The following is a 15,000-nucleotide window of genomic DNA, read 5'->3' on the forward strand; positions in this document are numbered from 1 at the left end:
TCACTGTATGTTCTCCCTGTATCACTGTATGTTCTCCCTGTATGTTGTCCTTGTATCACTGTATGTTCTCCCTGTATCACTGTATGTTCTCCCTGTATCACTGTATGTTCTCCCTGTATCACTGTATGTTCTCCCTGTATGTTGTCCTTGTATCACTGTATGTTCTCCCTGTATCACTGTATGTTCTCCCTATATCACTGTACGTTGTCCCTGTCTGTTCACTTATATTCCAGTATGTCCCTGTATGGTGTCCCTCTTTGGTCACTTATATCCCTATATGCTCACATATATCCCAGTATGTCCCAGTATATTCACTTATAACCCTGTATGTCCCTGTATGATAATGTATAAGTTTCTGTACACATCTGTACACCCATGTACAACCCTGTATGTACTCACATCTCCCAGCATATTCCTGTACATATTCCCGTATGATACTCGTATGTTCCCTGACGAAACAAGCGAACCACCGGCGAAGCATCGTTAGCCCACCTCTCCTCTGAACCATCACAGTTACGTCGTCGGCGAAGACCAATTTCATAAACACATCACGAAGACCCCCTCATGGTTCGGTAGAGGGTCTGGCCACAGGAGGGGATCGAAACCCTTAAACCATCGCCGACCCAAAAGGGTTCACTGGTCCAGGTATAGACACACTGGCAAGCAAAGGGGTTCACATACCCCACCGCCGGCAAAATATCCTGGTATGAACGACACACACTGCGTCTTGGTGCTCTATATACACCCACAACCGGTAAAATATCCCGATATGGCTTACAAATATTGGATCTAGGTATTGACAATACCCACAGCCGGCAAAATATCCTGATATAAACTATAGAACTATGGCATCCAGGCGTTCCATACATAAAGAGCCGGCAAAATATCCTGATATGAACGATCAACATTGCATCCAAGTGGTCCTTATGGCTACGGCCGGCAAAATATCCTAATATGACTATCATACCCAGGTGTTCCTAATGTCCACCTCCGGCAAAATATCCCGGCATAAATATTGCATCCAGGCGCTCCTTATGTCCACAGCCGGCAAAATATCGCAACACAACCCGCAGAACACAATATATTCACCACCATTTTCTGCTGTGTGAGTCAGGCGCTAAATGTAACATTATTAAATACGGTACATATAATGCACGGCTGAACCTACACACACACACACACACACACACACACACATACACACACACACACACACACACACACACACACACACATACACACACACACACACACACACACACACACACACACACACACACACACACACACACACACACACACACACACACACACACACACACATCCATGCTTACACACACACGCACACACACACACACACACACACATCCATGCTTACACACACACGCACACACATGCACACACACACACATCCATGCTTACACACACACACACACACACACACACACACACACATCCATGCTTACACACACACGCACACACATGCACACACATACACACACACACACACATACAAACACACATCCATGCTTACACACACACGCACACACATGCACACACATACACACACACACACACACATACACACACACACACACACACACACACACACACACACACACACACACACACACAAACGCACATCCATGCTTACACACACACGCACACACATGCACACACATACACACACACACACACATACAAACGCACATCCATGCTTACACACACACGCACACACATGCACACACATACACACACACACACACACACACACACACAAACACACACACATCCATGCTTACACACACACACGCACACACATGCACACACACACACACACACACACACACACACACACACACACACACACACATACACACACACACACACTGTTTGTTTGTGTGTGTGTGTGTGTGTGTGTGTGTGTGTGTGTGTGTGTATGTATGTGTGTGCATGTGTGTGCGTGTGTGTGTAGGCAGCCGCCCCTCATAATGCACTTACTCCACGTTTTCTTTGTCGTCTGAAAAGATGAAGAAAAATAAGGAGGATCAGAAAACGATGAAGCGACGTGATTCCCTTTAACACAGGTGGCGCGACGCCTGCAGGTGGGCCACCTGACCACCTGGAGGGAAAGGCCACCTGACCACCTGGAGAGAAGGGCCACCTGACCACCTGGAGGGAAGGGCCACCTGACCACCTGGGGGGAAGGGCCACCTGACCACCTGGAGGGAAAGGCCACCTGACCACCTGGGGGGAAGGGCCACCTGACCACCTGGAGGGAAGGGCCACCTGACCACCTGGGGGGAAGGGCCACCTGACCACCTGGAGGGAAAGGCCACCTGACCACCTGGAGGGAAGGGCCACCTGACCACCTGGGGGGAAGGGCCACCTGACCACCTGGAGGGAAGGGCCACCTGACCACCTGGAGGGAAGGGCCACCTGACCACCTGGGGGGAAGGGCCACCTGACCACCTGGAGGGAAGGGCCACCTGACCACCTGGGGGAAAGGGCCACCTGACCACCTGGGGGGAAGGGCCACCTGACCACCTGTAGGTAGGGACAACCTGACCACCAGGTGGTACAGAGGCGTAAGGCACGGGTTAACCCCCTTAACGACCCAGTTAAGCCGAATTTGAACTAATCAATAACCACAGCTGAGCTGAGAACCACCGTCCCCGGCCAGGGCCTATCCTGGGGTAAGGGAGAGGACCTGAGGGTGCGTAAGGGGACCTGAGGGTGTGTGAGGGGACCTGAGAGCAAGAGAGAGGACCTGAGGGTGCGTAAGAGGACCTGAGGGCAAGGGAGAGGACCTGAGGTTGCGTAAGAGGACCTGAGAGTAAGGGAGAGGACCTGAAGGTGCGTAAGAGGACCTGAGGGTGCGTAAGAGGACCTGAGAGTAAGAGAGAGGATCTGAGGGTGCGTAAGAGGACCTGAGGTTGCGTAAGAGGACCTGAGAGTAAGGGAGAGGACCTGAGGGTGCGTAAGAGGACCTGAGGGTGCGTAAGAGGACCTGAGAGTAAGGGAGAGGACGAAAGGGGAGGCCACAGCCCAGACCAAACCCCCACCCTCTGGACCTAAAGACCCGACCCCCCCACGCACACCCTAGCTGATCATCACCATCTCCATCCTCCTCTCAGCAGGTCGCCCTGAGAGGTCCTCAGCGCTGACGCTGGGGTGAGGGAGAATGATGCCACTCCTATTGGTAGGGGCACGAAGAGAGAGAGAGAGAGAGAGAGAGAGAGAGAGAGAGAGAGAGAGAGAGAGAGAGAGAGAGAGAGAGAGAGAGAGAGAGAGAGAGAGAGAGAGAGAACCTGCCCTCGTGTAACCCAAAGTCAGCGTACGTCAGGGTTACTGGCGTATACAGAGGTCGCGTCCTGATACGCCCACAGGCCAGCGTTGCTCCACTAAACCAGAAGGTGGTACGTTAAAGGGGATCAGAGACCATGGGAGTGCGGGCCTACAAGGTCCGGAGATGATGATAATCGATATGCCTCACGGACCTCAATGGATGAGGGTTTAATCCGGCGTTTCCCGTGGAATTCAACGAAGGTGAACATCAAGTGACCCTTACAGCACAGACAGGAATGGCTAGATGGTCTATTATTATTATCATTACTTTTCTTTTTTCCTTTTTTTGGACTGTCTGAAAGCCTTTGACTCGCTCTCACGCAGAAGCTTTGAGTAGAGACTAGTATTGGAAGCAGGCCTGAGTGTATGATCCTTGGAATGTGAATGCATTCTGTGTAGAATGAAGAAAAAAGAACATGTCTAGTAGGGGAGTGATACAATGTAGGGAAAGGGGTTGTGAATGGCGTCCTGCGGGGGGTCAGTGCTGGTTCCTCTGTTAGCGAGGGAGGTAAGTGGAGGCGGTGGGGAGAAGGGCGAGTATGTGCAGGTCTGTAGGGGATGACGTCGGGTGGGGGGGTCCTGGGAAGTGAGTCAGTCGTTGTTCGCTGATGACACAGCACTGGTGGCAGATGCGAGTGAGAAACGGTAGAAGTTGGTGACTGACTTTGGAAATGTGTGTTTGTGTGTGTGTGTGTGTAAGAGAGAGAGAGAGAGAGAGAGAGAGAGAGAGAGAGAGAGAGAGAGAGAGAGAGAGAGAGAGAGGATGAGTTTGGGAGAATGTGTGAGAGAGGACGAGTTTGGGAGAGAGTGTGTGTATGTGTGTGAGAGAGGATGAGTGTGGGAGAGTGCGTGTGTGTGAGAGAGGATGAGTGTGGGAGAGTGCGTGTGTGAGAGAGGATGAGCTTGGGAGAGCGTGTGTGAGAGGAGGAAGCTGGGAGTGAATATGAATCAATCCGTCTCCGAAACCGTCGTTATATCCGGAAGATTTTCCTGATGATTTCAAGTTTACGTCGAGTTACAAAGCAACACGGAGGGACGAGGAGGAACTCAAAACTGCCGCTTGGGTCCTAACGAGGTTGTTTGTGATGGTGGGATGGCGGCAGACCAGAAACTTGGGTGCTTTCCCCAGGGAGCTATAACTCAGGAAATGAAAAAAAAAAAGAAGAAATCGTGATATTTCAGGAGCGAGCGAAAAGATTTGGCAGACGACGTGAAATCTGTAAGACGAGAGGAGAAGGATAGGTTCCGAAGGAGCAAGATGTGGGAATGAACGTGTGGGGGAGGGGCTCACGATTAGGCGCTTCACATGTCACCAGTGAACCTTGTTAGTGAGATGAGGAATGACACACACACACACACACACACACACACACCACACACACACACACACACACACACAAGTAACTTGCGCCATCCACTCGACAGGTCGGGGGCACTCAAGACTAATGGCTTCTGAAATCCTTTCCATCATCGCTGCCAATGACTGCCCGATTCTGTGTGTGTGTGTGTGTGTGTCATGTTGTTGTCAGGGTCTGCTCCTCCTTGTTGCGCATGGTTGGCATGGCCGTCCTGTTGTTATGACTGACCACACCGTGTTCAGAGTGATGTCAGGGACTAGGGGTGTGTGTGTGTTGGTTGGGGTGTTTTCTGGTGCTGTTGTCAATACAATGTCCAGGGTGGTGTCAGGGACGGTCCTACATTGTTGTCAGAGTATGGGTAGCGCGTAGCCATCTGACAACATCTTTAGCCTATGGTCAACGGAACCCGGCACCACGTACCAGCCTAAGACTGTGTTCAGTAGAACCAGGCACCACACACCAGCCCAGGACTGTGTTCAGTGGAACCAGGCACCACACACCAGCCCGGGACTGTGTTTAGTGGAACCAGGCACCACACACCAGCCCGGGACTGTGTTCAGTGGAACCAGGCACCACACACCAGCCCGGGACTGTGTTTAGTGGAACCAGGCACTATACACCAGCCCGGGACTGTGTTCAGTGGAACCAGGCACTATACACCAGCCCGGCACTGTGTTCAGTGGAACCAGGCATCACACACCAGCCCGGGACTGTGTTCAGTGGAACCAGTAGTAGCCCAGCCAGACCAGACAGCGCTTACAGCAAAAACCTTCAGAGAAGATGCAAATTTCGTATGCAAATGAAGGCATGTGTCTCTGGTCTTTAGCCTCAGGTGGCATCATCTGGTGAGGCGGAGCTTTTGGAGGGGAAAAGAATGAAAAAAAATATCAGTAAATTACAGAGCGACTCTGGCTGGGAAGGCGTGAGAACCGAGGTTTCACCAGGAGATAAGAGAATGAACCAGGACCTTACATGATGGTGAAGCGAAGCGGTGATTATGATAGTGTAGGATGGTGAAAAGGAATGGTGGTAACTGTAGGATGGTGAGTGGGGGACAGTGTTTATAATAGTGGTAACTGTAGAATGGTAAAGAGAGACGGAAGACATGAAGAGTGAGGCTTACGTATACATTGGGGCTAGTGGGGCCTGTGTTCACGTCTGAACAACAACGAAATGAGAGAGAGAGAGAGAGAGAGAGAGAGAGAGAGAGAGAGAGAGAGAGAGAGAGAGAGAGAGAGAGAGAGAGAGAGAGAGTCTCCCCCCCTTTAGTCTAAGCATGGCGCATCTAAGACACCTAACACGAACCTGCGAATGAATCATATAAACGGAAATAGTCATGGGAAAAACAAAACAAACTTACCGTCTTGTTTCCTTCAAGATTGAGAAGTTATTTGTACATGTAATATTTTCATCATGGATCAAATCTTAACTACTGGGGAGGGTAGTTAGTTAGTTAGCTACGTCTCTAGTCTGGCTGAGTTAGGGGGTGTGTCAAGTAGGTGGGGAGGAGGGCCTATTGTGTGTCAAGTAGGTGGGGAGGGGGCACCTATAGTGTGTCAAGTAGGTGGGGAGGGGGCATCTGTAGTGTGCCAAGTAGGTGGGGAGGGGGCATCTGTTGTGTGTCAAGTAGGTGGGGAGGGGGCATCTGTTGTGTGTCAAGTAGGTGGGGAGGGGGCACCTGTTGTGTGTCAAGTAGGTGGGGAGGGGGCATCTTTAGTGTGCCAAGTAGGTGGGGAGGGGGCATCTGTTGTGTGTCAAGTAGGTGGGGAGGGGGCACCTGTTGTGTGTCAAGTAGGTGGGGGGCACCTGTTGTGTGTCAAGTAGGTGGGGAGGGGGCACCTGTTGTGTGTCAAGTAGGTGGGGAGGGGGCACCTGTTGTGTGTCAAGTAGGTGGGGAGGGGGCACCTGTTGTGTGTCAAACAGGTGGAAGGCACCTGCTGTGTGTCAGGTACGGACAGCACCTGCTGTGTGTCAGGTGGGGGCAGCACCTGCTCTGTGTGTGTCTAGGTGACTACGGAAGGTGGTGGAGTCTTGAGACGTTGGGTTAAGACAATTACAGTGAGAGAGGGAGGGAGAGGATAGGGAGAGAGAGAGAGAGGGAGGGAGGGAGGGAGAAGGAGGGAGAGGATACTGGGAGAGAGGGAGAGGGAGGGAAAGGATACGGGGAGAGAGGTAGGGAGGGAGAGGATACTGAGAGAGAGGGAGGGAGAGAGGGAGAGGAAACTGGGAGAGAGGGAGGGAGGGAGAGGAAACTGGGAGAGAGGAGAGAGGGAAGGAGGGAGAGGATACTGGGGAGAGAGGGAGAGGAAGGGAAGGGAGAAAGGGACGCATACTAGAAGAGAGGGAGTGATGGGAGAGGGTACTGGGAGAGGGAGGTTGAGTGAGTGGAGTGAGTGAGTAGTGAGGGAGAGGATACTGGGAGAAGGTGAGTGAGTGAGTGAGTGAGTGAGTGAGTGAGGGAGAGGGTACTGGGAGGAGGTGAGTGAGTGAGTGAGTGAGTGAGGGAGAGGATACTGGGGGAGGGAGGGTGAGTGAGTGAGTGAGTGAGTGAGTGAGGGAGAGGATACTGGGAGAAGGTGAGTGAGTGAGTGAGGGAGGGAGGGACAGGGTACTGGGAGAAGGTGGGTGAGTGAGTGAGGGAGTGAGTGAGTGAGTGAGTGAGTGAGTGAGGGAGAGGGTACTGAGTGAGTGAGTGAGGGTGAGTGAGGAGTACTGACCGATGGTGGCCATGCCTGCGCCGATGAAGATGAGGAGTATACCGATGGTGAGGGCCTTGCATGCGTTCCAGAGGCAGCGGGTGGTCACCTTGCCCTTGACCGCCTGGATGCTCCACTGCCGCTTGGCCTGCGACCGACGCGGCTTGAGCGTCTCGCTGCGTTGTCCCCCGAGGGGCGAGGAGGCCGCGGCCGCCGCCTGCCGCAGCTTGGCCGACATGAGAGCCCCGGAGTACATCCCTCAGCCGCCGTCAGCTACTTCTGCAGGAGTGGAAAACGCAACCGATTACACACACACGCACACGCACGCGCACACGTTATCACAGCGATGGGAAATCGAAAGGGGGTTGGTCAACATACAGGTGGAGGACGGGTACAAGGTCACAGGAGGTCATAAGGCCACAGGCAGAAACAAGGTCATCAATTCAAGTCAGAGGTCAGAGAAGGTCATAAGGCCACAGGCAGTAACAAGGTCACCAATTCAAGTCAGAGGTCAGAGAAGGTCATAAGGCCACAGGCAGTAACAAGGTCACCAATTCAAGTCAAAGGTCAGAGAAGGTCATAAGGCTACAGGCAGTAACAAGGTCACCAATTTAAGTCAGAGGTCAGAGAAGGTCATAAGGCCACAGGCAGTAACAAGGTCACCAATTCAAGTCAAAGGTCAGAGAAGGTCATAAGGCCACAGGCAGTAACAAGGTCACCAATTTAAGTCAGAGGTCAGAGAAGGTCATAAGGCCACAGGCAGTAACAAGGTCACCAATTCAAGTGACGGGTTAGGTCAATACATGACTGATACAGGAGTTAAGAGAACCTATCTTGACATAAGGTCAGAGAAGGTCATAAGGCCACGGGCAGGAACAAGGTCACCAATTCAAGTCACGGGTTAGGTCAATACATGACTGATACAGGAGTTAGGAGAACCTATCTTGACCGGGTCAACAGTCCCCCCCCCACCATCCCCTTCCCTCCCCCCTTCAGTTGACGGTCTGGCCAGCCCCCAGCACCACAGTACGCGATCCTTATCATACTGGGCTACGCAATGGGATACGCAAATACGGATCCACCAAGATGATAAGTGAGGAGCGCAGCACGGGTGCCGCCTGGCAGGGCTACCAATACCCTGTAGAACACGAGAGATGAAGGGGGAGTAACATGCCTCCGTTGCCCCGAAATGTGGGAGTGAACTATTTTGCCTCCCTCGTCGGTAATACAAATCTACACACACACACACACACACACACACACACACGCACACACACACGCGCGCGCGCGCGCACACACACATCGCCAGGACCCGTCAGTCAGTAAGTCAAAGGCGCCCTGGACATCCCTTAACTGAGGGACGGTAAATGGGTTGAGGTCGGCCCCCTGTAGCTCCCTGTTACAGACATCTCACGGCTGTTTAAGGGGTGAACCCCTGGATCAGTGCAGGTGTTAGGGAGGTGAACCCCTGGATCAGTGCAGGTGTTAGGGAGGTGAACCCCTGGATCAGTGCAGGTGTTAGGGAGGTGAACCCCTGGATCAGTGCAGGTGTTAGGGAGGTGAACCCCTGGATCAGTGCAGGTGTTGGGGAGGTGACCCCCTGGATCAGTGCAGGTGTTAGGGAGGTGAACCCCTGGATCAGTGCAGGTGTTAGGGAGGTGAACCCCTGGATCAGTGCAGGTGTTGGGGAGGTGACCCCCTGGATCAGTGCAGGTGTTAGGGAGGTGAACCCCTGGATCAGTGCAGGTGTTAGGGAGGTGAGCCCATGGATCAGTGCAGGTGTTAGGGAGGTGAACCCCTGGATCAGTGCAGGTGTTAGGGAGGTGAACCCCTGGATCAGTGCAGGTGTTGGGGAGGTGAACCCCTGGATCAGTGCAGGTGTTAGGGAGGTGAACCCCTGGATCAGTGCAGGTGTTAGGGAGGTGAACCCCTGGATCAGTGCAGGTGTTAGGGAGGTGAACCCGTGGATCAGTGCAGGTGTTGCCGCTTCGTTGGCGCCATTCCACTGGAAGCTAATGGTCTGAGAATTTAGTGGCGGGACGAATTAACGACCTTGGAGAATTTATGTACAGCACGAGTGGGGGGTTTCGTGAGGCGGGGGGGGGGGGGAAGTATGGACACGAACGAGGGGGTTTCGTGAAGCGGGGGGGGGGGGGGGGGGAGTACAGTGCGGACAGTGATGGGTCACGGATCACGAATAAGATATTTACCATTGTCGTACACGGTACGAACGCCGGTACGACCCCATTAACGGTGCGACCCTTCCCTATGACAGCCTGGCCTTTTGACCTGACCCTTAAAGGTCAGGTCAAGTGGAATAACTGACACTCCAGGTCAGCGCTGAGCCCCAACCACCCTCACCAACAGATTTACAATCTGTTTACTCAATGATCCAGACACGGAGAAGTGGGGTGGGAGGGGTTTGTTGGGGGAAATTGGGTGGTGTTGGAGAGGGAGATTATGGTAAGGTCTGGCTGGCGGGGCCTGGGGTTTATGGTGGGGGTCTGTCTGGCCGGGCCTGGGGTTTATGGTGGGGGTCTGTCTGGCCGGGCCTGGGGTTTATGGTGGGGGTCTGGCTGGCGGGGCCTGGGGTTTATGGTGGGGGTCTGGCTGGCGGGGCCTGAGGTTTATGGTGGGGGTCTGTCTGGCCAGGCCTGGGGTTTATGGTGGGGGTCTGTCTGGCGGGGCCTGGGGTTTATGGTGGGGGTCTGTCTGGCGGAGCCTGGGGTTTATGGTGGGGGTCTGTCTGGCGGAGCCTGGGGTTTATGGTGGGGTTCTGGCTGGCCAGGCCTGAGGTTTATGGTGGGGGTTTCTCTGGCCAGGCCTGGGGTTTATGGTGGGGTCTGTCTGGCCAGGCCTGGGGTTTGAGGTGGGGGTCTGTCTGGCCAGGTCTGGGGTTTGAGGTGGGGGTCTGGCTGGCGGGGCCTGGGGTTCATCATGTGTTGTAGGAGGGTCTTTCTTGAGAATGGCACCCTTGGAGGAGACATATGTCATCTGAACGTCTCTGAACAAAGAATAAACTTGTCTACGTTAAACCTGTACCTTCCTACACCAGCACAAGACCAGGGAGGCCACCAGCCCTCCATCAGGAGACCCGAGGCTTCAGGAGGGAGACGCCCTGAGCAAGGCTGTCTTTGAGGAGCATGTCTTAACTCTCCACTGTTGACTGAGCTAACGAAGTTACCACAGAGTCACTGGAGACTCGTGTGTGTGTGTGTGTGTGTGTGTGTGTGTGTGTGTGTGTGTGTGTGTGTGTGTGTGTGTGTGTGTGTGTGTGTGTGTGTGTGTGTGTGTGTAGCGACCAAGACGACAATGTCATCTTGGTCTCCACCAGTGCGAGAGAGCGACCCTTGATCAAAAGGGCACGACCCATGGTCGTAGAGTCGTGGTCAAGGGTCGTAGAGTCGTGGTCGAGGGTCGTAGAACCGTGGTCGAGGGTCGTAGAGTCGTGGTCGAGGGTCGTAGAGCCGTGGTCGAGGGTCGTAGAGTCGTGGTCGAGGGTCGTAGAGCCGTGGTCGAGGGTCGTAGAGCCGTGGTCGAGGGTCGTAGAGTCGTGGTCGAGGGTCATAGAGCCGTGGTTAAGAGGTTGGCCAACTATCTGGCGCGAGTGTGGCTGGCGACGATGATAACTGACCACGTCGCAGGCAGGACGTTCGCTGACCACTCCGTCAGTAGCGTCATCGCTGACACCATCCCTCCCGGCGGAGGCGGTGGCGGCGTCGTCACCTTCCGGAGGCACCCACAGCAGCCTGCAGGCCTGACCCACCTCCAACCGCGTCAACCCTGTCCCACCCCTCTACTGTCTCACGCACCACTGTCCTACCCCCTGCTGTCCCATCCCCTACCATCGCACCCCGTACTGTCGCACCCCCTACTATCGCACCTCGTACTGTCGCACCCCGTATTGTCCCATCCCCTACTGCCGCACCCCGTACTGTCGCACCCGCTACTGTCGCACCCACTACTGTCGCACCCCGTACTGTCCCATCTCCTACTGTCGCACCCCCCACTGTCGCAACCCGTACTGTCCCATTCCCTACTGTCGCACCCCCTACATTCTCACTCTGCCCCAGTCCCCCTTTCCAGGTCATCCAGTCCGCCAAGCTCCTCCGTGTCACGCTGGACGATAAGCACAGCTGGAAGGGATGGACCGCACACGTCAGCAGCACACTCCTCCTCCTCCTCCTGCTGTACCGTCTCGCCACATTCTTGGCAGACTCCAGACATTTGACCTCCCCCCCCCCCATCCCACCCCACCCCTCACCAACTCTTGAACTTATGAACACCCACACAACTCTCGTTGTTTCCTCCTCCCCCCGAGCTATGATACTACACTCTCTCTCTCTCTCTCTCTCTCTCTCTCTCTCTCTCTCTCTCTCTCTCTCTCTCTCTCTCTCTCTCTCTCTCTCTCTCTCCCCCCACACACACACACATATCATTTTCCCCTCGTTTCCAAACTGCTCTCCTCCCAGCCTTCGACCGTAACCGCCGATATTTTCCCAGAGAGAGGCTTGAATTACCCGAGAAATTGGGTTAAGGTCTCCCCGTGCTGGGTAATTATCTCAGGATTACACTGTGGCGCAGGAACACACGGCATCAGGGTCGTACTCTGGTGAGGGGCCAAACGTCAGGAGATGCGGGACCAAAACAACAGGTGTATGGGGCCAAACGTCATGGGATTTGGGGCCAAACACCAGGTGTGTGACGAGACGTTCCGGGGTTATGTGAGCGACGGGCCAGCCAGTCATCAGGGCGGCCGGCTGGCCAAACCCATCAGGGCGGCCGGCTGGCCAAACCTATCAGGGCGGCCGGCTGGCCAAACCCATCAGCCTCCAGTGACAAGGTCAAGTAGGCCGCCACTGAGGAGGCAAACAGTAAAACACTCGCCCGTGGTGTTGGCGGCCTCCGACGACCACATCCCCGCCACACCACCACCTCACTGTGTGCCTCTCCGTGCCAGACGTCAGCTTCGTGGTACCCGCCGCCACACTGTGACCCCCACCGGCCGACTGGCTACACACACACCCACCCCTCGAAGCCTTGGCTAAATACCTTGATGAATATTAATGACCCGGCCAAGACTGCTCAGGCCTGGCGCACTCACCACTCGAGATTTACATTCTAACACATACCTATTAACCTTTCCCCCCCTCTATCACTTCTTTTTTTATCCTATTTTCTATCCTCCTCTGCCACTGCTAACGATGCATGTCTCCTCTTCCTGTATGTAGGTATGTGTACATACGGGGTTTCAGCGGGAAGGGTGCACGTAACTCGGTTATTCGTGATAAAGTGAGAGAATTCGATTTCATACGTTGAGCCTCACCGAATGATTATACTGTGGGAGGTCAGATGCCTTCCTGTTCGTCTTTGATCTCTTCGGGAGGAAAGGTACGGGCCCTCGAGCACGAAGGTACGGGTCCCTCGAGCACGAAGGTACGGCCTTAGGGCGCGAAGGCACGGAGCCTTAAATGCGCAGGTACGGAGCTTGAGAACGACAGTCGTACGACCTTTGAGCACGGCGATGGGAAACTTGACCATGGCGGTAAGGCCTTTGAGCACGACGGTACGACCCTTGAGAACGGAGATACAGCCCTTGTGCACGACGGTGTACGACCTCTGAGCACGACAACAGGACCCTAGATCAGGGCGGTACGGCCTTTGAGCACGACGGTACGACCCTTGAGCAGAACAGAGCGACCCTAAAGTAGGATGGCACGCTCCTTGAGCACGACCTTTACGACCATTAGGTATGACAAAGTGACCTCTGACCTCGCCCTTAAGGCTCAGGTCACAATTGACGCCATCCTGCCCAAAAGGGCTGTATTATCGACCTTAAAGGTGGTTTACCGTTGCTGACTATGAATCACACCCGTGCTGGCTGGCCCCCTCATCCAGAGGGAACCTCTGGTTGGTTAAGAGAGAATTCCTGTATTCCAAGGTCTGTGTGTGTGTGTGTGTGTGTGTGTGTGTGGCTACATAGAGGCCACTGTCTTTTGTTCTCCAGTCACCATCACCTTGATCAAGATCTTAAGGTTAGACCAGCCCTATCCTAGACGTCTCTGGAAGCCCCCCCTATCCCCCTATCCTCTTCTCTCACACAGCCTCCTACCCTACCCTCCCCAGCCATACTTATCCTAGGGCCAGAGTTCCTTTGTCTTTCTCTCTCGTGGCTTTAGAACAATTTTCATTGTCTCGCTCTCGCTTCCCCGCAGGTGGGGCGAAGGAGACAGTTGGCTGTGTAAAAGACGCTGCAGCAGCCGCCTGCCCCCTCCATCTGTCACTAGCTGGTGTGGGGAATGGTTGGTACAGCACCAGCTGGTGTGGGGAAGGGTTGGTACAGCACCAGTTGGTGTGGGGAAGGGTTGGTACAGCACCAGCTGGTGTGGGGAAGGGGTTGGTACAGCACCAGCTGGTGTGGGGAAGGGTTGGTACAGCACCAGTTGGTGTGGGGAAGGGGTTGGCACACCGTCCCTTCCCTCTCTCCCTGGGCTGGTCATAACGCCTCTCCTGGACCATATCAAAGCGTGGGCTCTGCCCCTCCCACGTCGCCAACCCATCTCATCCGATGGCTCGACAGCAGGACATTGGCCGCAGCCGGAGGCGCCCCAGCCCATTGTGTCGCCCACCTTAGCATCCATTTCAATCTGGCCTTCTCGTGGCCGACGCATTGCGCGGAGTATAAACCCGTTACTTCCAGCCTCGGGGATCTGCCGTATCTCAAGATAATGTAACCCAGATTAACCCTCATCTTACCCTACTGATCTTAGGTATCTTGACATCCCGGTCTTCACACACACACACACACACACACACACACACACACACACACACACACACACACACACACACCACTGGTGTTTCCAGGGCCGACCCAGCGCGTTCCAGACTCCTTCGGGAATGCCCACTGCAGAGACACAGCCCTACCACAACTCAGCTAACATGAAGGAACTCCTGTTCCAAGTGGGTTTGGTTGTGGCCCCGACTCTTCTCTCGGGGATTCGAACCCGTGTACCTCTTGTTAAGCTGGTATAGGGGTGGTCATGCTGACCTTAAAACTTCACTAAGACCCTTAACCCTGAACTTGAGGAGGACGCCTCCCCCTCACCCTCCTCCAGGACCAAGCCCCACCCATAACACCAACGGGTCGACGGGGAGTCGAGGGCGACTGGTCGCTACCGTAGCGCCGGGCCGTGGCCCGACCACAAAGTTCAGAGTCTGAAGGGCTCCGACAAGAGCACGGAAGGAGTGGGGCAAGCTGGAAACTTCCGTAGCCTGGCCTCCCGCTGCTACTACACCCACCCTACCAGACGAGGACAATACCTGGGCTCACACGCGCCTCTCCCATCGTCGCAGTTCGTGAGTGCGCATATTTTGGGTCGCAGATGTTACCAAACTGCTCCACTCTTCTTCGTGACGAATGTGGGAGGAAACCTATCCCGTTACATCCCTGTAACGCGACGGTACGACCCTTTGACCATGAGGCGGTATGACCTTTGACCACGACCTCTGGGTATCATGGCCCAGCCTTTGAGTTTCAGAGACCAGTCTATCATACCCAGGGGATCGTCGTACACCGTCCTGCTCAAGGAGTCGTA

At 54.4% G+C, this 15,000-nt stretch overlaps 1 protein-coding gene across 3 annotated transcripts in view; it reads right to left on the reverse strand.

Annotated features, from left to right (window-relative positions):
- The window catches only part of LOC139761965 (uncharacterized), a 247,630-nt gene that overhangs the window by 76,167 nt on the left and 156,463 nt on the right, over positions 1-15,000 (reverse strand). For all 3 annotated transcript variants that reach the window (XM_071686695.1, XM_071686694.1, XM_071686696.1), the window contains exon 3: positions 7,424-7,681. In XM_071686695.1, the coding sequence (XP_071542796.1) occupies positions 7,424-7,658 (235 nt within the window). In that variant the 5' untranslated portion in view covers positions 7,659-7,681. The remainder of the gene's footprint in view (positions 1-7,423; positions 7,682-15,000) is intronic.

This window comes from Panulirus ornatus, chromosome 42 (assembly GCF_036320965.1).
Source record: "Panulirus ornatus isolate Po-2019 chromosome 42, ASM3632096v1, whole genome shotgun sequence".
In the NCBI taxonomy this organism is placed as follows: domain Eukaryota; kingdom Metazoa; phylum Arthropoda; class Malacostraca; order Decapoda; family Palinuridae; genus Panulirus; species Panulirus ornatus.